Below are 25,797 nucleotides of genomic sequence, written 5' to 3' on the forward strand. Positions count from 1 at the left end.
CTTTCAATAAAAGAAAAAGTCTCAAATTTTTTCAGATTTTTTGCAGACATTTTTCAAAAATTAGGTTTTAGCATTTTTCAAAAAATAAAAAATTGTCTCAAAAAAATCTGAAGAAATTTGAGAGTATTCCTTGATCAATTCTAAGACATTTTTATTCTTAGATAATTTTTTTTAATCCTTTAGTTTTCGAGAAAAAAAATAATGAACAAAAAATGCGATTTTATGTAATTTTTTGCATTTTGGCCGCCATTTTGGCGAAAAATACATATATGTAAAAATTTATCGTTAAACTTCAACAAATTTGTGCACCGATGGTTGATGATTTCACCATGAATTCATGCGATTTCTGCCTGAAAAAAAATCATAAAGTTTGAAAATGCGATTTTTTTTCAGATTTTTTTGCAAAAAAATCGTCATATCTTTTTTTGCAATAGAAATTGTCGAATTTCGAGCCCAGATTCTGATTCAGCAGACAAAAATACATAAAGATTGATATGTCGGACCCAGTTATTACTTCGTTGAGTACCTGAAATTCAGCTACCAAAAGTTAGTCTAAAATCGACCGTCTTGGTCGTTTGGGTTATTGGGTTATTTTCAAGTAGAGATGCTAACGAAAATGGTGAAGACTCCCAAAATGATTTTCAACGATTCTAACGTCGGGAACCATGTATCGTGCTGGGATTTGTCGGCATGTATAATCTTATATAATAATATACATCTTATATATCTATTTCATGTTTCATTTCTTCTTGGTTTATTTGAATATGAGGCGATTTTTCCAATATTTTCTCTTCTGTATTAAAGCCACTTTAACCTTTTATCAAGAAAGGAGTTAACCGAGTCAGTTCACATGTTGGAATAGCTAACCTGTAGTGACTCTGGTGAATACTATAGTCATGACCAAGAAAGTGAGCGAGTTCTTTGCTCATGCTAGATTCTGCATCTATTCCATATAATAACGTGGCAATGTGTTTTCTCAAAGCTGTACCTCGTAAAAGCGAAGGATCTTTTGCTCCACATTGCTCCGCCTACTGTCTAATGATAATGTATGCAAGGAAGCTCTTGTCTCTACATGATTTTGTGGAGGAGTTTTTAGCAAATACATACTTATTATTTGGGTTGATACCCGCGTCGTTCCTTAATTCGATAACCAGAAAGAGAGACTTCAACAATTTCATGTGAATAATCAAGCCCACAAATCTTTGTCCTAATTTGTTAAGAACTTCAACCCTAACAAAATTTTTGACTCTTTTTTTGTCTTCTTCAGATAATTGTAAAAATTCAGCGCCAGTACAGTCATCATCTATTCTAAATATACATTCCTCGCTCAAATCCGCGAGCAACAAGCGCGAAACTTCACCTTGTCATCGACGGTTAAATATTTGTAATTCTAATAACGTAGACTTATTCAGATCTTTCCACGCTTGTTTATCAAATGTACCTAAATTCTTATGTTTATAAAATTATATAATTTTGTATATGTTCTCTTTCTGATGTCTTCTGTAAAATTGTACAGTAACGAAATATCGTCACTGTAAGGGATGTTTCTCTTCTTCGATTTGCCTTTGCTTTGTTTTACAAGATTCGTTTTAGCTTTCTTGTTCAAGGTTCTATTAGTCATTTTTATTGTTGTAAGTAAGTTTTTAATTTTTGTCAACTGGTCTAACTCAAAATCATTGTCGATTGCATAAACTTCGTAAAATTCAATTGCCTTTTTTAGTAGGCTTGTTAATTTTTGTAATTTGTTTCCTTTATTTATAGTTCTTCGCATTTCATCGTATTCCGCCATCTGCAACAATGCTTGTTCAATTGTTATCTTATTTGTTGATATCAGTACGTCCATCATAGTAATCAGTTTTTCATCTTTTTTTCTGCATATGATAAGGAGTTCTGCAAGCTGCCGAAGCCATAAACTGATCATAGACCAGTCTTGATCATTTGTGTGGTAATCAATTAAAGCGTTCCCGAACATTATAATCAGTTCATCTTTTTTAACTACTTTTTTAACAGGCCCATTCTGCATAAGCCATAAAACGAGCGTTCGCAGTCGTAGATTAGCTTTCGGATGGATGTCTGGAATCAAACTTTCTGATAGGGACTTGTCCCCTCTGGTGAATAGTCGTATGTCACTTACTACACATTGGTGTTTGAAAATAAGATTACTTTTTAGGCACTTATAGCATTTTATACAATATGTGTAATCATCTGCAGAAACTCTTTCTGGTAGATCGTATGTATAAGCTGTCATGAAAGTGCCCCTATCCTTTGTTTGTCTCAATTTCTTGGTACTAGGATCACAATTTTTAGGAATCACATACTACTGTGGGCAAAAAGTAAGGTGAATTTTCAATTTAAACTTCGCTGGCTTAACATTTCGGGCTAGTTCTTTTTTTCTTGAGTTGGTAGGACTGCGAATGACATCTGGGACAAATTTCATGTCAATGTCATCATCAGTAATATATTTACGCTTGTGTTTACCAAACGACCAAGAGTGCATGTTTCGATTTTTACAATGTCTGATTTAATTGAGCAAAGAAGTGCCATCAAATTTTGTTTGCGGAATGAAATTTCGGCTGCGGAAACGTTGAGGATGTTGCGGAAGGCCTTTGGTGATTCTACCATGTCGCAGAAAAATGTTTATAAGTGGTACAAAGACTTCAAAGAGGGTCGAGAACGTGTTGATGACTTGGAGCGCTCCGGACGACCATCGACGTCAACAGATGACCAACACGTCAATAAAGTGAAGGAATTAGTGCTCGAAAATCGTCGGTTGACTGTTAGAGACCTTACTGATATGATTCGTCTAAAAAGACCAGAATTATGGGCCAACAACTCTTGGTTTTTGCATCACGATAATGCACCATTTCACACTGCACTCGTTCTTCGTGACCATTTCGCCAAAAATTCGACGCATATCGTTCCGCAACCACCGTATTCGCCTGATTTGGCTCCGTGTGACTTCTGGCTATTCCCAAAACTCAAGAGACCACTCCGGGGAACGCGTTTCGAGTCGATTGAGGAGATAAGAGCTAAATCGAAGAAGGCGCTGATGGCTATACCGGAAAGGGACTATTTGGCATGTTTCGAGGATTGGAAAAAACGTTGGCATAAGTGTATTTTATCGGGAGGGGATTACTTCGAAGGGGATGACATTGATGTAGAAGAATAAATAAAGATTTTTCATTTTACAAACAAATTCACCTTACTTTTTGCCCACAGTAGTATACACCTTGTTCATTTTTTCTAATATATACCAACTTTCTTTTATTTGGTCGTCTTGCGACTGTTCTCTCTTTTCCTTCTGATTCCAAACGCATATCATTATTGTAATTTCCTAGATTTTTTATAACAATCAAGTTTTTCTTCAACTCATCGTTACCAAGCTCTTTTAATTTTTTTATAAGAGGTAAATTCTTATGACTGTCTAGAAAATTCGTGTGCGCGCGGTGGACCGTGCGGCTGCTCAACAGGTACTGCCTGTTCCTCCTCTAGCCAGCGAGATACGCGCGCAGGTCTGCCGATGCCTCGCTGGCCTGCGCTTATCTTCTGTCTCTCTCTCTCTCTCTCTCTCTCTCTCTCTCTTTCGCTGTGCTCTCTACGTCGGCTCCCTCTCCAACTCGCTGCCGTCGCCGTCGCACCTCAAGAATAGAACAAAAAGAAAGAAACGGAACAATTAGAGTGTGCTCAACTAGTGCACACTCCCAGCTCGTCAAAATGCACAGGGAATCAGTGAGAGCCCGACGGAGAGCAACGGTCGAGCCGTGATTCTCCGTCACATCTTGTTTAATAAATGTTATCACAGTACACACACTTCAATTATTTCATTTTATTTCAAATATTTCAAATATGGAAATCCAAACAGCCTCGGGGGCTAACAATGGGGTAGAATACTGATGATACCATAGATTGATAAAACCTGATTGAAGCGATAACAGAATCAGTTTGAATTCACATTTTCCTCATACGTATTTCTATTAATGTTGTCCATGATAATTGTATTAATGAACACGTAATGCCGGTATAACATTCCAAGTGTTCCAAATTGAAATTCAAGTGCGTCGACAATCAATTATTTAGGAAAATAATTAGTTAAAATATTATTCATAAGAAGTCTCAATGTAATATGCAATAGATCGTGGGCCGTAACAATGGGGTGGAATAGTGATAATGCCATTGACATATACAATCGTAATGAAGCGACTCGAGAAGCAGAGCTGAAATCAGCTTGAATCGATATTTATGCTAAACCTTCTTTCACATTTAACGTATTAATCAATGGGTCATAGCTCTACAATCATTCCTAGGCTTCCAACATGAAATTATACGATCTTGACAGGGAATTCTCCATAAAAATAATTTTTTTGAATATTATTAAGAATATATCTCCATGTTATATGCAGTGCTTGATGAGTCGTGAAAATGGGGTGGAATAGTGATAATTCAATAATCCGATACGACCGTATTGAAACGACTCGAGAAACAGAGCGGAAATCAGCTTGAATTGATAATCATACCAAACCTTCTTTCACATTTAACGTATTGATTAATAGGTCATAGCCCTACAATCATTCCTAGCCTTCCAACATGAAATTATACGACCTTGACATGCCATTCTCCATAAAAATGATTTCTTTTTCATATTATTCAGAATATGCTTGATCAATAGGTCATACCTCTACAATCATTCCTAGCTTTCCAACATGAAATTATACGACTTTAACAGGCAATTCTCCTTAAAAATGTGTTTTTTTGAATATTATTAAGAATATATCTCCATGTTATATGCAGTGCTTGATGAGTCGTGAAAATGGGGTGAAATAGTGATAATTCGATAATCCGATACGACCGTATTAATAGGTTAAGAGTTGTACATGTAGATGGTGAACTACATCAATGTTCCGGGAGGTGCCGAATCACGTCCGTCAGAAAACGAAAAGTTACAGAGCAAAGTTTATACCTCAATGAAGAAATAATTGAATTATTTTTCGAACGAAATGTCGATCAAGTCAATCGGTCCATATCGAGAAGAAAAAAATCAAAAAAAGTGAAAAACTGACGAAAAAATGGTGGTATTCAAACAATCATTACGGAATAAGTTACAGAGTTGAAGAGCTGTAATTTTGATATATTGTAGATTGTATTGTCTATTCGATCTGTGCGCAATCCCAGCGCTAAAAAACGATAACTTATGGAATTTTGCAATTAGCCTAGTATTTTTCAAGCTATATTGTAAAATCCACTCTTGCTCACACGATCAACCTATTTAAAATTGGAAAACAGTTATGGATACATTAATTCCTAAACTATAAATTCTCTTTTACATCTATGACCTGTTTTATGTTTAAATAGGTGTAAATTTGAAAAATATGTAATTAAAATGCGACCATAACTCATTCCGCGCGCGAGCGTAGGCGTGAAGAGGGAAAAGAAGCACAAGCAAACAGGAGAATGTTGTTATATAAATACAGAAGCGCAACGCGGTTTGTATTAATCTTTGCTCATTATTTTTTCAGGATCTTTTCATGCTATTTTGATTGTTTTTTTGATTTAGGGTGCTTTTTTGTCTGCTACCTGAATTGCTTTTCTAATACAATAGAGATTTAATATTTTCGTTGAAAATTGAAGCTGTTGAGAGATACGATGGCGTGAAAAGTCTCTGTTCATTATTCTAAGTACTTTCAATCTCTGCAACCGTCTACTTTTTAAAAATTTTGACAAAAATACGATATCGACCGGATTTTCACGACACTCCGATCTCACCTCGGCGTAACCTGTAGCTAAGGACACATTTAGCAGTCTAACGTTAACGTGGTCTCAAAAATGCTTGTTTATTATTCAAAATACATTTAATCTCGATAACCACCTACTTTTTAAAAATGTTGTCGCAAATACGATATCGACCGGATTTCCACGACAATCTGATCTATGGTCGATTTGACGCTTAGTTCGAGCCTATTTGGGCTATCTAAGGTCCAGTTAGTATTAAGAGTAGTAATTTACTATTCGTAGTACATAAAATTTTACATCCGCTCGTTTCTGAAAATGTGAACGCTTATTCGATATCCACCGGATTTCCACGACACTCCGATATTACATCGTCGTAACCTGTAGATAGGACCCATTTAGATGTCTAGCGTTAACATGGTCTGAAAAGGGCTTGTTTATTATTCTGAGTATATTTAATCTCGATAACCACCTACTTTTTTAAAATTTTGTCGTAAATACGATATCGACCGGATTTCCACGACAATCTGATCTATGGTCGACTTGACGCTTAATTCGGGCATATTTGGGCTATCTAAGGTCCAGTTAGTATTAAGAGTAGTAATTTACTATTCGTAGTACATAAAAACACTACATCTGCTCGTTTCTGAAAATGTGGAAGCTTATTCCATATCAACCGGATTTCCACGACACTCCGATATTACATCGTCGTAACCTGTAGATGGGACCCATTTAGATGTCTAGCATTAACATGGTCTGAAAAGGGCTTGTTTATTATTCTGAGTATATTAAATCTCGATAATCGCCTACTTTTTTAAAATGATGTCGCAATTAGGATTTCGACCGGATTCCCACGACACTCCGATCTTACCTCGACATAACCTGTAGCTGGGGACACATTTAGCTGTCTAGCGTTAACATGGTATGAAAAGGGATCGTTTATTATTCTGAGTAGATTTATTCTCTGTAACCGCCTAATTTTAAAAAATTTTAACGCTTATTCGATATCCACCGGATTTCCACGACACTCCGATCTCACCTCGGTGTAACCTGTAGCTGGGGACACATTTAGATGTCTAGCGTTAACATGATCTGAAAAGTGCTTGTTTATTATTCTGAGCACATTTAATCTCGTTAATCACCTACTTTATGAAAATTTTGTCGCAAATACGATATCGACCGGATTTTCACGACACTCCGATCTTACCTCGACGTAACCTGTAGCTGTGGACACATTTAGCTGTCTAGCGTTAACATGGTCTGAGAAGGGGCTTTTTATTATTCTGAGTACATTTAATCTCTGTAACCGGCTAATTTTAAAAAATTTTGACGCTTATTCGATATCCACCGGATTTCCACGACACTCCGATCTCACCTCGGCGTAACCTATATAGCTGGGGACACATTTAGATGTCTAGCGTTAACATGGTCTGAAAAGTTATCTGACATATTGAAATTCTTTGGAGAGAATGGTTCAAAATCTATGATTGAAAATGAATTTATTTTACGAAATGTTATAATACTACTTTTTCTTATTTAACGATTATTCGAACTAAATAATCCTTACCGTCATCGAAGTAAACTTTATCACGTTTATCAATAAATAACTCGTTTATTTGATTACTCGTATTTACAGATAACTCACAATTATCAGTCATCGAAAAGGCTTTCTCAGGATTGGCCATTTATTTCACGATGAATCTCAAAACTGTTAAAGAAAGAAATTTAATAAGTTACACATACATATACAAACGTGAGTTGAAAGTTACACACACATATACAAAAGTCAGTTAACATATAGAAACATGTTTCTGGGATCCCAGAAACTCCCGAAGAAATGCAAATATTAATAAAGATACTAAATTCTTTTCTAATTATCATATCGAAATAAGCTCAACGGCTTTCGATTCCTGATATAATTCAACATAAGGATAGGCATGTTTGAAAATTTAATTTTCTTTTTAATAACAATATCTTGGGTTCTTACTATTATTGCAAAAAAAAAACGCTTATATCTTTTTTAATTTTTAATACATTTTGTCGAAATTTTCAGGACCGATACATCACTTTTGAAAAATGAATAATACCAAGCCGGTCCAGTTTTTTGAGAGTCAATTGTTTACCAGCTAGAGCGCGACAAAGTTTCAACTTAAACGGTATACATTGCGGCCATCTTGACCAAATTTCGAAATAAAGACCAAAAGTGACATAAAAAGGTCGATTGAATCTTTTGGTCAAAAAATATGATATTTTTTTTTGATAATGAGTTTCCGAGAAAAAATGAAAGACTGAAATTGATTAGTTGTAAAATACAATCCCTTTTAAGAAATGAGATGGCTTGATGAGTGAAGCCAGTTTATTCGTAATGTGATTGGCTGAGAGAGAGTCACGTGATCTGCTGTGTTGACGGCGTATCTAGGAACGAATTTAACCTTAAATTGGAGCGCACGGTGACTGTCTCTCGGTTTACCATGAAGTAATAAACGAATCTGAATTAAATAAAATCTATTCGAATGGCAATTGAAAGACCTCCAATTAAAAAAAATTATCTTACGATGATTATGAGCCAAAATATCATTATTTTCGATTTTAACGTATAATTTATCAAAGGTAATAACGCAAATTTAATTGCCGATTTCGATTTGAAGAGAATTCATCTACACGCTGAATTTTCAACTATGCAGGATCTTAATTTCTAGGTTGAAAGGCAATTATAACAATAAGAGCGCAGCACGCGGCTGCACGCGCCTGCTACGGTTGTGATGGAGGTCAAAGGAATGACCCTCTCTTTAAGGCTTCTGAGCTACCTTCCATAATTAATTGACGTAACTTCTAAATATGGTAGAAAATTTTATTTTCTAAGTATTTTTCTTCACTTTTCGATTATTTCATCTGAATTTTGTAAAATATTGTTTATTTTTTTCAAAAAACCCCGCACAAAACCAATGGAAAAATACTTTCGGTTAATTTAAATCTTACACTGACAAATCGATAGTTTGTAACATACTGATCAAATGTCTCCATGGGTACCATATCCGGAAACTCGTTTTTTAGAGACAAATCAAGGGTGTTAGCTCCAAAAATACATAGTATACGTCTTAGCCATTTTAAGACGACAATGATGTGCTTTTATTGAATGCATGTACATTGATTTATATTTTGTGGACATTTGAAAGTCGATGCACATATAAATACTCACAATCTCTTTCTCTGATCCGTATATCTCTTTGTTTTACGCGAAAGTGATAGTGTACGGTGACCCATTCTCAGCCGAATCCAGGATCAACGGCGTGGACGTGATGGGCGTCTGATCCCTCTGTGTGTGTGTGTGTGTGTGTGTGTGTGTGTGAGTTTATGTGTGTGTGGGTTAGTTCATGTGTAATTATCTACATGTGTTAGTGTTTGTGTGTGTTATTCATTATGCGTGTTAGTGTGTCAGAAAATGCACAATGAAATATTGAAACTCGACTTGTTATTGAGAGACTAGCCCAGGAGTAATCGATTTTGAATATTTCATTTCACTTTTTATATATTTCATTTCACTTTTTCACCACTAGATAGGAGCCTCACTCTCTCTAGAACTTTTTGTTTGCCATAATCCTTAAGTAGAACCGTTTCGTTATTTTTTTCAATATGTGTCTACGAAAGTGACTACTTGTTTCGTACTGACGATGGCCGGTCAGTAGTCGTAAGACGATACACAATTCTATATTTTTAAAAAAACATTCCTTTTTTCTAAAAATACCAACTCTTGCCATTGTAATCTCAATATGCATGGTTATGAGGCTGCCACCACTGCAGTCCACCATTGCAGGATATTGCGGAGAAGAGTTCGTGGCTTGTAGAGAGATCGTTGTAATATTTCTTTTCTCAATTCTTAAAAATAATCTTAGTTTAGAATAAATCCAGGGCAGTCTTCTTCAGACTTCCTTATTCATTGTTATTTGAACAACGTTTATTAATTATACACCCAGAAATAAATGCTTACGCTGTTGATTTACATGTCTTACAATGTATACTGGGATACAGTAGAATACAAAAAATACAAGTCTTCATCGTAGAGAATAATTAACTGTACAGTACTGATTTGATTTCATTGCAAAAGAATATAATTATTTCTGGTTGTTAAAATGGCTAATAGATTTCGGATTCCTTGCTATATTTGCCCTAACGCTTTACATGCTAGAGTAATGGTACGTTTGGCTAACGCTGAAGATGACCTTCTACGAGAAATCGCTTTTACAAGACGCTTGGAGAATGGAAGACCAGAAGCTCCTATTGATCTTGAAACTCGGATCTGTAATAATTGTAATATAACAATACGCCGTGAAATTCAAATGTTACAGGCTGATCCCAATTGCACTCGACTCAATGTTCTTTCTCATCGTACTAATAATGAATGTTTGGTGTGCCATAGACGTATTAACATTCACAGATTAAGTTTGCAATCCAGAGTTCATATTTTTGTAGAGCGAAACATTTATGTGCCAGCAAGATACTGTTGCTGTAATGAGCATTTGGATGAAAAGGGTTTATTACCACTCAATATTATTGAAGATTTCAGGTTCATTAATAGACCATACATTTTGAATGGTCCAAAATTACAATCATTTGTTCAAGCGATGCGTGAAGAAATTGTGCATATCCCTGTACGCAGATATGAAGATGAACGCACTTTAACAGATGAACAATTTGCAGCTATTTCTCCTATTTCAAAAGATAACTTTAATGATCTTTTCACATACTCTGATCCTGTCATCGTTCCAGGTGGCCATCGTTATGTGTCTAAAAAAGACCGTCTATGTTTCCTGTGTAAGTTAAAACAGGGTCTTTCGGATGAATTTTTATGGGTAATGTTCCATTATTCTTCAAGGCAAGCTACGAGTTTAGCAATCAGTACAGTTCGACAATCGTTGATGACGAGATTTGTAGATGAGAACATAGGGTTTGGATCAATAACAAGGGAGGAATACATAGAAAGACATATAACACCATTTGCAAATCGCTTGTATAATGCCACACCTGAAGAACCGACGGCAATTGTGTACAATGATTGTACTTATCTAAATATTGAGAAGAGTTCTTGTTTTAAAGCCTTGCGTCAATCGTTTTGTGTTCATAAGAACAGACATTTATTAAAACCTGCCATGTTTGTAGCTCCAGATGGATATATACTTGATATTCAAGGACCTTATTTTTCGAATGCCGCTAACAATGATGCCAGAATCCTTTTAAAAGAGTTCCAAATGGATATTGACGGAATGCAAAGATGGTTTAGAGCACAAGACATTTTCATACTGGATCGCGGATACCGAGACGCCATTCCTATTTTAACGGATATTGGCTTAGTTACATTGATGCCACCTTTACTTGATCTTAATCAAGCTCAGTTCTCAACAGAAGATGCCAACCAAGCTCGAATCATCACAAAAACTAGATGGATCGTGGAAGCCAGAAATGGCCATCTGAAAAGTTTATTTAAATTCTTTGCAAACGTTATTCCTACGTCTCATATTCCCAACTTGACTGATTTTCTGCGTATAGCCGGTGCTATAATAAATAAATATCATAGAATAATTATGATGCCTGATGCAAACGTAGAATTAGCAGAACAGATGTTAAATAAAGTTAACGAGCTCAATCTAGTGCAAGCTCGAGTAGAAGTTGAAGGTCTTCAACGAAGACGAGGTCGATGGGATAACCTAACTGCAATGCATGTGCCATTGTTTCCGAATTTGACTTTGGAATATTTACGAGGATTAACTTATGGAACTTATCAAGTTGGGCTGGCATCTTCATACGTTCAGGATTCTTCTTTAAGGGCTGAGTTGGAAAATGAAGAAGAAATCGGAGAAGACGAACAAACCTTTGAAATCGATCGGAATACCAATGAACCAGGTTTTATGAGAATAAGAATTTCCTCTAGATTCAGAAATGCTGCGAAACATCAAGTATGGATAGCATTTAATGAGGAGTATAATCAAGAGCAAGATGTTGCAAATGAAGGAGAACCTATTCTTGGTTACTACTGTACATGCAAGGCTGGAGCAAGAACTCTTGGAACTTGCGCCCATGTAGCAACTATTCTTTGGTATTTGGGATACGCTCGACATGAAAATCAGATGCACTATCCATCGCTCAGATTTTTGCGAAGCGTACAAGATGCACAGATGGATATTGATCAATTAATTGAAATAATAGATCCTCTCGGTTAATAGAGATTAGTAATGTGAAAGAAGAGAGAGGAAATAGACTTTATGCTTATTGTTTCTATTTTCTTATTTTTTTTGTTTTATACACACACGTATATATACACAAACCCACACACATACACACACTGACTTACACATTTACATACACACACACACACAGGGATCAGACGCTCATCACGTCCACGCCGTTGATCCTGGATTCGGCTGAGAATGGGTCACCGTACACTATCACTTTCGCGTAAAACAAAGAGATATACGGATCAGAGAAAGAGGTTGTGAGTATTTATATGTGCATCGACTTTCAAATGTCCACAAAATATAAATCAATGTACATGCATTCAATAAAAGCATATCATTGTCGTCTTAAAATGTCTAAGACGTATACTATGTATTTTTGGAGCTAACACCCTTGATTTGTCCCTAAAAAACGAGTTTCCGGATATGGTACCCATGGAGACATTTGATCAGTATGTTATTCGTAACATAATAACATAGTTCGCTATCGATTTGTCAGTGTAAGATTTAAATTAGCCGAAAGTATTTTTTCATTGGTTTTGTGCGGGGTTTTTTGCACAATAGAACGTGAAAATTATAAATTTTGTTTTCATTATGTATCTCATAAATTTCATGTTCTTTTATATGATATCAAAATAATTTGTTCATACGCTGACCTGGACATCGTCCTGGAATCTGTACATCGTCTTCTGGGTGCGCCAAGGTCACAGATGGAAACACGCTATATATTAGGCCAAACATCTTAGCAAACAGTAATTTTGTGACATAAGTCTTTATACGTAGCCGATGGTAACTATTGTGCAATGTACGACCTCCTCTTCGGGTTTTCTTATATTTGAATTGAAAAAAATGTATTTAAAAAAAATATCGAATGATGCTGATCCTATTTTTTCATTAGTTTCATTACAAGAACTGCAATTTTTTATTTCTTTTCCAATAATCGTAACCTTAACCCAGAGGTTCTTAAAAAAATCAGTTACCTGACCCCTAATTACTGTCCGTAGTAGCCAAAAATGAATTCCTATCTATTCCAAATCCAATAATTTGCAAGTTAAGTTCTCACTTTTGCAGTGCATCCCGTAGTACACCTTTTTTTTTCAAAATTTTCACACTTCCGTGCCGATGATGTCCAAGTGCCAGGACGGCTCCCAGATTGACGAGAGACCATGAGGTCAGGCACCGGATATACTCGTATAATGTTTCCATTGGAAGACATTGATGGGCTTAGAGTACCAGATGCCAGGATGACCCTCAGGTCAATGAAAGACCACCCCTGTCACCGTTCCATTAACAGCCTTGCCGCGCTTGAAAAATTGCCTTCAAGGTTCCTAGAAATTCCGGCACTAGATTATTAGATGTTTATTGTTTGGGTTGCGTCATTTGCTAGGTCAGTGTCGTATCCGTCTTCGATTGTAAGTGTGCCAGTAGTTGAGGGCAATTTTTCAACGAGGGCAACGCTGAAATGGACGAATGGAGCGTTTTAAAAAAGACTGAGCTCTTTTCCCTCCATCCGAGCAAATTTTAAACAAAAATACTGTTATTGTTTTTGTTTAAAATTTGAGCAATTAATCGAAAAAGCGGTAACAATCCTATATTAGAAAAACATAGTGCTAAAATTGACGTTCTTATCGGAGACCATGATTCTTCTACAATCTCTGCAATTCGAAAAAAATCGAATGAACCAGTTGAAAAATGGTCTGATATGAATTAACAAGAAAAAACTCTCACATCTGCTTTATATACCATAAAATTATCAAAAAAAATAATTGATTTTTTTTCAAACTCTTTTATAATTGCAATTCGACAGAATAAAGGTAATGCCGTAATAGTAAAATTTGCATTGTTAAACGTCGTACCCTATGCATTTGGAGAAGATGACGGGTGTGGAGATTGGTGTACATTTCATAAAGTAGAATTTAATAGTAGTTTATTGCGATGAACGTAGACACCGCGTCTACGTTCATAGCAATCTTCCACACGACAAACCTTTGACTGAAGTAGATTTACGAGTTTCACTTACAAATTTATTTACTAAATTTGTTACTAATGCAAGTAAATTAACTCCATGTGCATCAACGTAGATCAATGAGTCCTTCAATAACACTGTCGCTAGTAAACACTCAAAGAATAAACACTATGCCGGCTCTGAATCATTTGATGTCCGTGTTGCAACTGCAGCTTGTCAGACAAACAGGGGGACTTCTAATAAAAAGTTATTGTTGTCGCCTGGTAGTTTCACGTCGAAGTTCCGAAAATCCAAAGATCGCAAAAGAAAAATGAGGGCTCTTCGAACTTCAACAATCAATTTCAAAAAGAGGAGATTATTTATAAAAAAAGATCTTCCAAAAATAACACTGCAGAGAAAAAAGAAGGTACTACATATGAACCAGGTTATGGTTTAAATGACGTAGATGTTGCATTTATACCAGGTGATTATTGCATGTATATAATATTACATAAAATGTCATTACATTTGAAACTATAATGCCAGTTTTTATTTTTTTAGAAGCCGATAATGAATTACGTCAAGACACTTGTATTTTTCGATCTCGAAACTACTAAAAATACCAATACCTATTACCTACTACTAAGAGGAATAGGGATTTTGATTTTGCAAAAGAATATTCTTAATTTGATACATTTTTAAACTCCTGAATTTTGGTCGGAAATTTTTTGAACAAATGTAAGGAAAAAATCGTTTTTTTAAATATATCTTGAAAAATAATGTAGAAATAATAAAACTATCTAATACTATCCATGTAAAAGTTGTAGGAAAGTAAATAACAAAGCGAATGAGCGGCCGTACGATTTTCTAACATTATTAGAAGTTAAGAAAACTTGAAAAATCCAAGAAATTTCGCACTTTGTAGCAGAAATTGTATTTCCAACAATTTTAAACATTTAAGAGCCAAGATTTGAAACAATAGTAGCTAGATTATGACCTCAAAGTGTGCGAAACCTTGATTCAATGCAACAATTAGTTTCCGCACAATGCATTTAAACAAATTATCAAACTAAAACAGAAAGAAATTACTGATACCTCTTAGGCAGAGCCTAGGACGATAGTGACACAATATCGAAAGTAACGTATCCCTGAGTAGGAACCGAATTCTATTATTATTATTATTATCATTATTGTTATTATGAAGTAATTTTAATTATTATACGAACAAAAACGACTATCTAGATTCATTTCAGTGAAAATATATCTAGTAAAAGCAGGGAGAATTTTTCTAGGATTCCAGAAAAATATAAAAAATTAATCTAGGATCCCAGAAAAACGTAAAAATTAATCTAGGATCCCAGAAAAATGAAATAATTTATCTGGGATCCTAGAAAAAAGTGATCCCAGAAAGTGGCGTTTTACATATATATACAGGGTGTCCCATTTTAACTTACGCACCAAGATAACCCAAAAACTATAAGAGCTAGCGAAAAATGTTTCGAATAAAAGTTACTCGTCTCCGAGGGGGACATATTATGGTGACCTTGACTTTGACCTCGAGGGTCATTTTCAAGGTCATTTGAAGGTCAACTTTGTTTTTTCAAATAGGAACCCCTATTTTCGACCTCGGATTCGAAAAGAGCGGAAAATTCTACGTTTAGATGACCTATCATGCGTGGGGTCCGGGAGACCCGCCAAGGTCATTTGAAGGTCAACTTTGTTTTTTCAAATAGGAATCCCTAATTTTAACCCCGGATTCGAAAAGTACAAAAAATCCTAAATATTTTATGTAATGAATTAATTCAACTTTCCATGGCCATTTAAACGTCAAATTAATGGCAAATTACTTTACTCAGAACAGTTTCATGTTTTCATATGAGAAATAAAGTATGAGTAAATTTTAGAACACACTAAATTTATTCAACTTTTTATGTACAGAGTTTAACAAAAAAATATTATTCATTAGTAGTAATAATCAACAGTATTAGTCAATCTGATGAGGAATAACTCAATAATAACAATAATAATGATCTGGCAATAAGTTGGTGATGAATGATGCGCACGCACAATTACATGAGATGTTCAATAGGTCCCCCATTGTTTGCTAAGCATGTTTCCAGACGCCGATGATAATTATTGAGAACGTTTGTAAGTATTTCAGGCGTAACAGCTGCACAAGCTCTTCTCACTCTATCCATCATATCTAATCTAGTGGTAGGTGCATCCTTGTAAACAGCGTCCTTGCAATATCCCCAGAAATAGCTGTCTAGTGGATTCAGGTCAGGAGACCTAGGTGGCCAGGGAACTGGACCACCTCGACCTATCCAATGGTCACGTAATTGAGCATTCAAAAATTCTCTAACGTTTACAGCAAAGTAAGCTGGAGCACCATCTTGTTGTAGCCACATGAGCTGCCGAACATTCAGTGGGATGTCCTCCAAGTATTCAGGTAGATGATTCTCCAGAAAATCAAGATACGCTTGGCCGTTGACATTGCCATCAAAAAAATGGGGACCAATAATATGCCCGTTGAATATTCCCACCCAAACATTAAGACTCCAACGGTGTTGATTTATCACTTAACGATGCCAATGAGGATTGACAGGTGACCAATAATGACAATTATGTCTATTGAGTTTACCGTCACTTTTGAAGGTAACTTCATCGCTAAAACAAACATTCCAAAAGAAATTGGGATCCTCGTCCAGTTGATTAAGAGCCCACCTACAGTAATTCATTCTGAGTAAATAATCATTTTCATTGAGTTCTTGGTGCAGGATGATGTGGTATGGATGGTAACCCACGGATCTTAACATCCGATGAGCAGTAGTACGAGGTACACCCAACCGACGTTCGATTTCTCTTGTACTGATGTGAGGATTCACATGAATCATTTCTAACACAGCAAGAAGTCTTGGATCATTGTTGTTCACATTTCTGTTTCCACCTCTCTGTCGATGAAGATCATTCATACGGCAACGTCTTTCGATATTTCTGATTTGCCTGTCATTAGGATGGCGCTGGTTCGGAAAACGTTCAGCATAGAGCCGAGCAGCAGCTCGGTAGTTCCGGCGACATTCACCAAGTACTAACAATACTTCAACGACTTCATTTCCTGAATAATTGGTCATTCTGTGAAGAAATATCAAAGACGTAATGCATATTTGAAAGATAACACTAACCACAAGAGTGGTAATAATTTGTTAATACTTACATGAAAAACGCTCAACGACTTTTTCAACAGTTGTTAAAAAAATGCTTACTATTAATAATCACTCATCTCAACACTAAATTCGTCACTCCGTTCAAAACAAAAATCGACGTTTTTATTCAAAAACTTACTTTTACCTCTAAATGAGCATAAAGAATTGAATACACGTTACATCTCGACGTTGACAGAACGGACAACCTTCCATACTTCCCGAATCCGGGGTCGAGAATAGCGATTCCTATGAAAAATAGTTAACCTTCACATGTTCTTGAGTGATCAACCACAAGTTACACCTTGCGGGAACGTAGAATTTTTTGTTGTTTCCGAATCCGTGATAAAAAAAGTAGGGTACTCCAGGAAAAAAGAAAGTTGACCTTCAAATGACCTTGGCGGGTCTCCCGGACCCCACGCATGATAGGTCATCTAAACGTAGAATTTTCCGCTCTTTCCGAATCCGGGGTCGAAAATAGGCGTTCCTATTTGAAAAAACAAAGTTGACCTTCAAATGACCTTGAAAATGACCCTCGAGGTCAAAGTCAAGGTCACCATAATATGTCCCCCTCGGAGACGAGTAACTTTTATTCGAAACATTTTTCGCTAGCTCTTATAGTTTTTAGGTTATCTTGGTGCGTAAGTTAAAATGGGACACCCTGTATATTTATTTATTATTGTATTTTATGTTTTGTCATCATGGTGAATAAATTCTTATCTATCTATCTATATCTATCTCTCACCAACATGTAGACACAGTGCAGGTGACGACGTCTACGATGGCTACGAGCCTAGTAGAATGCGTTGTGGTGATGTGGCAGCATCAAGGTGCAGCCGATGTAGTAGGTAGAGCAGAAGTCGTGGCGTGTAGAAGCGCAGGTGTGCTGAGGCGTAGGTGTGTGAGGCGTTGCTTGCGTTGGTGTGTAAGACGGTGTAGCGTTTTTAGGTTATGTTGTTGTGTAGCCAGGTATTAAATCGCATCTACGGCTCGAAAAAGGCAATAAAAATTGCGATTTATTGCCCACGCATGAGAGCCGCAGATGACGATTACCCTGCAAAGTTTAGTTTTCACTCCAAGGAGGAAAATGAGGTGAGTAAAGCAGATAATCAGCAGAGCGAAAAAAGTAGGTGTAATACGTACCAGAGAGAGAGAGATAGAGAGAGAGAGAGAGAGATATGGAACTATTTTCTCCAGGTCCAACGTTGAAATGAGATCAGCATGACTGACGGTCCACTTGCTTAATGGGAAACGTTCCGCCAAAGACAACGAAATCAACTCTTGTTGTAATTTTCCTAACTTTTTTATAAGAGCCCGCTCCTCCTAGAATATCATTAATGTGAGTATTGTTTATTAAAAGAGAAGCAGCAAAGCACCTGATACGTCTTTATCTTTTGCGAGCTAGCGGAGGACTCGTACGGCTTGATACGGAGAACAGGAAAACCCATACGTGGCAATAGAGAAACCAATAGAACGTGTCTTAATGGATTTTCTATGATCTGAATAACAACCAAAAATTAAGGTCCATAACTATTACAATCAAATATTATGATCAATAGAATCGATTGTTCGGCGTTCATAGTTTGTTGCATATGAATATAAATCACCCAATCATTGCCTCGGGCACCATTGCACTGCGTAATGAAAGAAAGCGAGTGAGACAGAGAAACAATAAGAAAGAGAAAGCCCACTCAGATAGTCAAAGTCATGGGGGCGCGGGTGGAACTAAGTAGATATAAGGCGGTCATGAGGAATTTGGTCGGAATTTGAGCAACCGCAGAAGATTCTGGCAGATTTATGACCCTGAAGATGACCCAGAAGGAGCTGGTCGAGCAGCTATTTCGACGTGTACTTGGCCTAAGAGCCAAGTACTTTACCGTAAGGCCGGTGACCCGTCAAGAACGGATCTCAAAACCCATCGGTACAATCGCTCGAGACGCGGACAGGAGGCGCTATTGCGGTATGTCGGGAGGGCGCGAATCTCCGTGAGCATTGTCAAAATAGTAAACGCAGGCAAAGTAAAAGGCCAAGACGATGTGGTGAGCGCAAACGAATATTTCTTTCACCGATGAAGATGCGGTTCCGAGGTTATATAGCCTTACGAGCATTAAAGATAGCAGCGAAAGTCGAGTCAGGTGACGTGACCGTTATCATCGAGATGATAAGAGTTCCAGCGATTCATCAGTGGCATTATTTGACGACAGAAAAACAATAGCCATCCGCATATTCGAAAGAGTGAAATGCGCCTAAAGAACCTGGAAAGATTATTCTCCCCGCTCCCACTCCAACCATTGTCATTATCTGTAAGTAACGACAATATTATTCTTTCGGAATCAAGCAAGTATCGCCTTCTCAGTTCGAATCTCGAGACTAAGACGATCTGTGGCTAGGAAGTTTTACGTCAGTCTGAACTATTGACGAGTTAACAGATGAAGGAATCATGGAAAATGATGGAGATGAATTGAAAATGAAGTAGAAGCAATTGTAGAAGGTGTCACAAATAGAGGTTCCCATTTGAAAAAACAAAGTTGACCTTCGAATGACCTTCAAATTGAAGTTGAAGGTCAAATCCAAAGTCACCATTGGATCCCTCGTCGAAAGTTAGTCCTAGAACGACCTTGACCTTCATAAAAAGATATGCTACCTGGAAAGTTATTTGGGTGTTTCGTTACTTTTCGGACACCCTGTATATTGTTTAAGTTGATACTTACAGGTCATATAAAGGTCAAATTCTGAGGCTACGGTACAGGCATACAGTCGAGAGTATTCGAACCCTACGTTATACTCATATTTTACATATTTTGATGAACTATAGCCGATGCTGACATTCATTTGACCTCATCACTGCAGCTTCAAGGTCACTTGAAGGTCATTGCCCTTATTAACGCGGAAAGGCTCGTTTTAATCACGGATTAAATGAATCGGATAAAATATACAAAGATCTCGATTGTTTCCAACTGAATCTATACAATATATACGGTATTGATCTTAGTGCTTTGTTTGAACTTTTCAGGTCGCATTTTGTGGCCCTGTATATTTTGCGCAGCTTATCAACATATTTTTTCAAAACATATATATAGAATAAATAAAGATAATTTATAAAAGAAAGTTTCATACCTTTTGTTTGCTGTTTATTTTCTGGAAAGCCAAATTGACTTGATTCTACAGAGTTAGTGTCTATCTTCTCATCTTGATTAACCTGTATTTCTGTTCTCTTTAAAATGATATCTTCTAAGATATATGTAACCGCTACAGATTCCTGGGGAAGGACTCCTCTGTAATATTTATTGTGAGTTTGCTCAGTGTGAGATAAATGTCTAATAAGTAGCTTTGAGTGTTGTCCATTGGTTTGCCTTTTGTATTGGGTAGCAATGAATTTTCTAAATCAAGTAGCCGTAACGTTTGAAATTTGCTCAAATGTCTTATAAGTTCTATGACACAAATTAACTAACTTCTTCATTACTTTGTGCCCATTCAAATGCTCATTTTCCTTCATATTTGGAGTTACATATAAGTACTGGTTCTTGGGACACACGCCGAATTGAGTTCTGTTTTTTACGATCAAATCTATTATTTTTTCGTCCTTTGTGTCTAGATATACGCGACCATCGAGCCCTTCAGTTTTTTTACCAGTAAGGTTCATCACAGAAAATTTTAAAGCTTGTTTTTTTTTTCTCATTTGAAAGACCTTTGAAGTGTAGACTAGTTTGATCGGTGATGGTTCTATTCTTATAATCATTTAATGAAGTGCGACTATTTTCTCCCGGTCTTTGCCCGTTCAAACACTGCACATATATCATTTCCACTGATGTTAATTGAGTGAAAATTTGATCATTGAATTTTTGACGTGCCTTATCAAAAAGAATATCTCGTCTGCGAGATAAAAATTCTATTATGAGATTCTAATCGTTAGGCGTAATTTCTTCAATAGTTTTTCCCTCGTAATTTTTTCTTTTATTGTTTTGACTAGACACAATTTTGCTCCCAATCATGGGAAGCCAATGGGTTTCAAATTCTACTAAAAAAGAAAGTACACGGCGATAACCAATTTTATTTTTTATTTGGTTATATTGAGATTTTAATACTTTTATTATATTTTTTAGGAACAGTCCTATAAGTTGAGCTGTAGAAGGGGATTCAAAATATCTTTTTTTTTTATCAAATCCTGCAATAATTCTAATGGCTGCAACTGTATCATTCCAGTTAGATGAATCTATACAAGATGTCATATCACTAATTGATGGGTTGAGTCTTTTCATTATAGTTAAAAATGTTCCTAGAGTTCGGCCATGAGTTGCTATTAGACTATTTTGATCACGGACATCATACCGCTCGCAAATAAGGTTGAGATACGAGATGATAGTATCATCATATTTCCAAGTCCAAAAGATTTCAGTTTCACGTATTTTAGACATAATTTCTCTGAGTCTCGGGTAAGCATTAGGATGTTGGTGGTTAGATTCTTGCTTACAGCTATTAAGAATCCCTGTACAATTGGATGACTTATTTTGAGGATACAGTTCAGGATGGTGAACATGACAATGTACTGAAATATTCCGACGTGACACATAGGCCTTGCAATATTGGCATTTCACTCTCAACAGGTGATTTAGTTCCCTTTTTTCAACAGACGTAGTACATTTTTCATTATAACTAGTTATTTCTTCTTCTAGTTTTTTGTCTAAATCGAATTCTGTAATACTTTCATTTTCAACTACATTATTGTCTATATTTTCTTTAACGGAGTCTTCAGTGTTTGTAGCTCTTCTATTTAGTGCAAGACGCCTGGTTACTAAAAGTTTTCCTGACGGATTTAATTTAGGATCTGCATTAAATATGGCATTGCCATTTAGTCTTAATGTTTTAAATATATCTCTTCTCTCTTTAACCCTACTGGCAATTTAAATAGTTTGTCAACTGTTTTATATTCTTTTATGTGCACCTTTAAATGTCTATCAAGTCGACGAAAAACTTTTTTACAATAAGGACAGCAACCTTCTTTGGCATAATACTTTCCGCCTTCAGAAGATTCGGGTACATATAATTTTTTTTAAAATTCTACTTCTATATTTTCTTCTTCTATATCCTGCTCATAAGAATGATTTATTTTTCTCTTTTTTTTTGCTCTATTATCATGATCTTGGCTGAAAGGTAACTCTTCCTCGCTCATACCGGATACTTCATCAGAATCACTTTCAGCATTTAAACTGGGTTCATATTCATTATCTGAATCTTCTTCAGTCTCACTATCCGAAAAATCACGCACACGTTTCTTGTACGTAATTTTACTCATAGATCGTACTCTTTTTTTGTGCTTAACAGAACTCTCTTCAGATTTATCCATATCTAAATCCATTTGAATGGCTTGATTTTTACTATTGAAACATTCAACTTTTTTGTTTGGTAATTGAGATTTTTGATTTTGCTTAGCTTGATGACATTTTATTTGCAGATCTTTATGACTCTTAGAGGAGTCATTATAAGAATTGGTTATGTCCAAATGATCTGAATCATATTGAAAACTCAACTTACTCTGATCATTTACCTTAACTAGCGATTCAAGTACCAAGCTAGAAGCAGATAAATCATTGACTGGAGAGTTTCTCCTTGAATAAACTAATAATGGTGAAAATCTAGACTCATTTAAACTCTTAAAAGTTCCTCTTAGAATCTCAGAAGAGCTTATTATGGGCTCTGGACCCAAATTATTTTTTGAAAAAGAATCATTGTTCATTAATGACTGATCAAAAAGTATAGCACTACTTTCCTTCTGATTTGTGGTTGACAACCCAAACTCATCAAAATATTGATAAGAAACATTTGATACAGCAGGAGAATTCAATTCAAAATCTAGATTTGAATAATTTTCTAAAAACGGATAGTCGGCCGTTCTCTGATCGGAAGGTGTCGAGACATCTTGATTTTCATACAAAAATAATGAATTAGATTTAGCATATTTATCAACACTTTTTAAAAGTTCTAAAGTCACTGGATCAAGGTCTATTTCAAGATCAGAATCTTCTACCGGCGATTGATTTGTTTCGTTTGGATCAGACAGCTTTTCTGAGATCAATGGCCTTTCTTCGACATTTGTATTAATATCTTCTGAGATTTTGTGTGAATTGGTTTCGTTACCTACGTTTATCCAGTCATCATCTGGTAACGACATAGGGTCGAATTCTTCAAAATCCCTATCATTATCACCATCGATTAGTTGCGAATTATTTTCGATACCTAAATTTGTAGAATTATCATCTGGTAACGACATAGGGTCGAATTCTTCAAAACTTGTATCCATTTTAGATTTATTCGTATTGATATTATAAGTAACTAAATGCTGTTGAGGATTTATATATGTGACTAGGTTAATACATTAAATCAAGAAGATTAGTGTTCTAATTATATGTATCATCTGAAAAAAACAATAAATTTTTCATATATATATGACCGATATTAATAAAAAAAATTCCAAAACTATTGCTTGTTAAAATTTCTTATTCAACCTTAATTGTTATTCAATAATCGCATTGTGCTGAAAATTACGTCGTCATATATAAGAGTGTAACGAAATATTTATCAAGGAGAAGTACGAAGAGGTTCTGTCGGACCTTCTGCAAAGGGCCGTAAGAACAGTGCAAGCATGGTGTGAATCGAACTCTCCGGCGGTCAACCCCAAAAAGACAGAGATAGTAGTTTTCACTGGGAAATATAAAAGTAGATAACTAAAGAAGTTACCTTCTATGGCCAAAAGGTACCATATGCAGATGGAGCGAAATACCTAAAAGTATACTTAGACAATAAACTAGGTTGGAAACAACACCTACAACAATAAAGTAGGAAGGTGTTAAACATATTTATGCAGTGTAGATCGGCAATTGGGGTAGGATGGGGGGCTCGAATCTCAAAAGGCACTATGGATCTATAGTCCTATACTGGTACCGAAGCTGGTCTACGTGGCAATAGTATAGTCGAAAGTCACCGAAAATGTAACTGCAATGACGGTGTTGGACCATATATAGGCCGTTACCTTGAGAGGGACATTCAGATTGAAGTGCAGGACACCCACGGCCGCCGTTAGAATGATGCTGGACGAGGCAGCACTGATACTTGTTCTTAAGGGATGTGCCGCCAAAACAGTGTACAGCTTAATATGCAGTAAGGCCACGGGAGGACATAAAGATGGCCATGCAACTATCGGCAATATTCTGACTAAAGGTGGCATCACGGGTGAAACACAAGACAGAATAATAAAAACTACCTCATTCGGGGGACAGTTCATAACGAACATACCGGAGAGAGAAAGTTGAATACAAAATAAAGTCCCGGGACATGGTGACATATGGTTCACAGATGGGCCCAAGTTTGACAAAGGTACAGGCTTCAGTATATACAGACAAAGGCAGGGAGAAGATTCAACCTTTAGTCTGAAGGAATACAAAACCGTCTTTCAAGCGGAAATAGCTGCTATAAAGATGCGTGCTATGGATGTGGTACAAAACAGAACGGAAGTCAGAGTCATAAAAGCCTGTACCGATAGTCAAGCGCCACTAAAGGCGCTTGAAAGCCTGGTCAGGATGTCAGTAATAGTTACTAAGATTTAAGAAATGCTAGATGAGTTGGCCATAAGAAACTCCATTACCATTTCATGGGTGCCTGGGCACTCAGGGTATAACGGTCATTTTTGAATGTTGCTAATTGCCCACTAATAGAACAATAAGGGGTAATGCAAATATAAATTAATTTGATTGGGAGAAATACGGATAGAGAGGAATGTGTGGTCCGCAAATGAAAGAACACAGAGTAATATGAAAAAGAAGAACTTATCATTTATACATACAGGAATGAGACATCTAGCCGGCATAAAAAACCTCAATCTTAAGTGGGGAAAAGCCATTTAAATCGCTGTACAGGTATAACAGATTACTGGGCGCGCTTGTCCTTAATTATAAAATTCGCTGACGCAACTCATACGAATACGCTCACCAAGCGACGCCGCTTGCACTCGTTATGCGGAAAGGAAGGTGCCACCTAGGGCCGCGTAGCACCAACGTCTTGGTCGAGAGCACAGCCCTTGCTACGATGCCCATGTACACGTCGAGAGTGGCCGAGTGACCGGTCTGTCAAACTGACAGCGATGCCAGGAGGCGGGGGCACCTCAGAGAATACCGCATATATTCTTAGCTAGGCCGTGGTCGCCGAATAGCCCTTGCGCCGATGGATAGAATTTGCACACACGCAGACATATACACTTATAAAGCTTCGCTCAAGCGCTTCGTACAATAATACGGCGGATTAGTGTTTTACAATAAGACGTCGCGCGCAACTTGAATAATTACAGAAGGGATACAGTCTGAAAAATCGTAACCCGAAGGTATCGCAATGCGAGCTCGGACACTACTGCCCGCTGAACGCCGAATTTTCCGTAAGAAAAGGGCGAGGGAAGACGCCCTTACACTTGGAGCCTGAAGCGAGGAGCCAATCAGAGTGGCTAGAAGGGATGCGACCCTTTAAAGCGGTGACTGGCTACCTGGGCGCAGACGGTCAAGCGAGTAGACATCCACCAACTTTTTTTTTTTTACGGTTCACATCTGGGCTGAGAAAGATATTTGAGAGACTGAGTTTTCCCCAAATGCCCAGGCGCGTGAAAACGTGTAACCCAAGAGGAGTAGGTAGACGTGTTAGAGCTTATTAAATAAGTGTT

At 36.6% G+C, this 25,797-nt stretch overlaps 1 protein-coding gene and 1 pseudogene across 1 annotated transcript; one reads left to right on the plus strand and one right to left on the minus strand.

Moving 5' to 3' along the window:
* The first annotated feature begins 9,914 nt into the window (after positions 1 to 9,914).
* LOC131669255 (uncharacterized) lies at positions 9,915 to 11,939 on the plus strand. The gene has a single exon (XM_058944014.1). The coding sequence runs from the start codon at positions 9,915 to 9,917 to the stop codon at positions 11,937 to 11,939; it is 2,025 nt and encodes a 674-aa protein (XP_058799997.1).
* Positions 11,940 to 20,105: 8,166 nt separating this feature from the next.
* Positions 20,106 to 21,511, minus strand: LOC131669256 (uncharacterized; annotated as a pseudogene).
* Positions 21,512 to 25,797: the final 4,286 nt, after the last annotated feature.

Source organism: Phymastichus coffea, unplaced genomic scaffold (assembly GCF_024137745.1).
Source record: "Phymastichus coffea isolate CEN01 unplaced genomic scaffold, Cenicafe_Pcof_1.1 PCOF00090, whole genome shotgun sequence".
Lineage (NCBI taxonomy): Eukaryota > Metazoa > Arthropoda > Insecta > Hymenoptera > Eulophidae > Phymastichus > Phymastichus coffea.

Bases quoted from the DNA above. Each gene is read 5' to 3' on its own strand.
- LOC131669255 (XM_058944014.1), top strand. From the start codon at position 9,915: ATGGTACGTTTGGCTAACGCTGAAGATGACCTTCTACGAGAAATCGCT.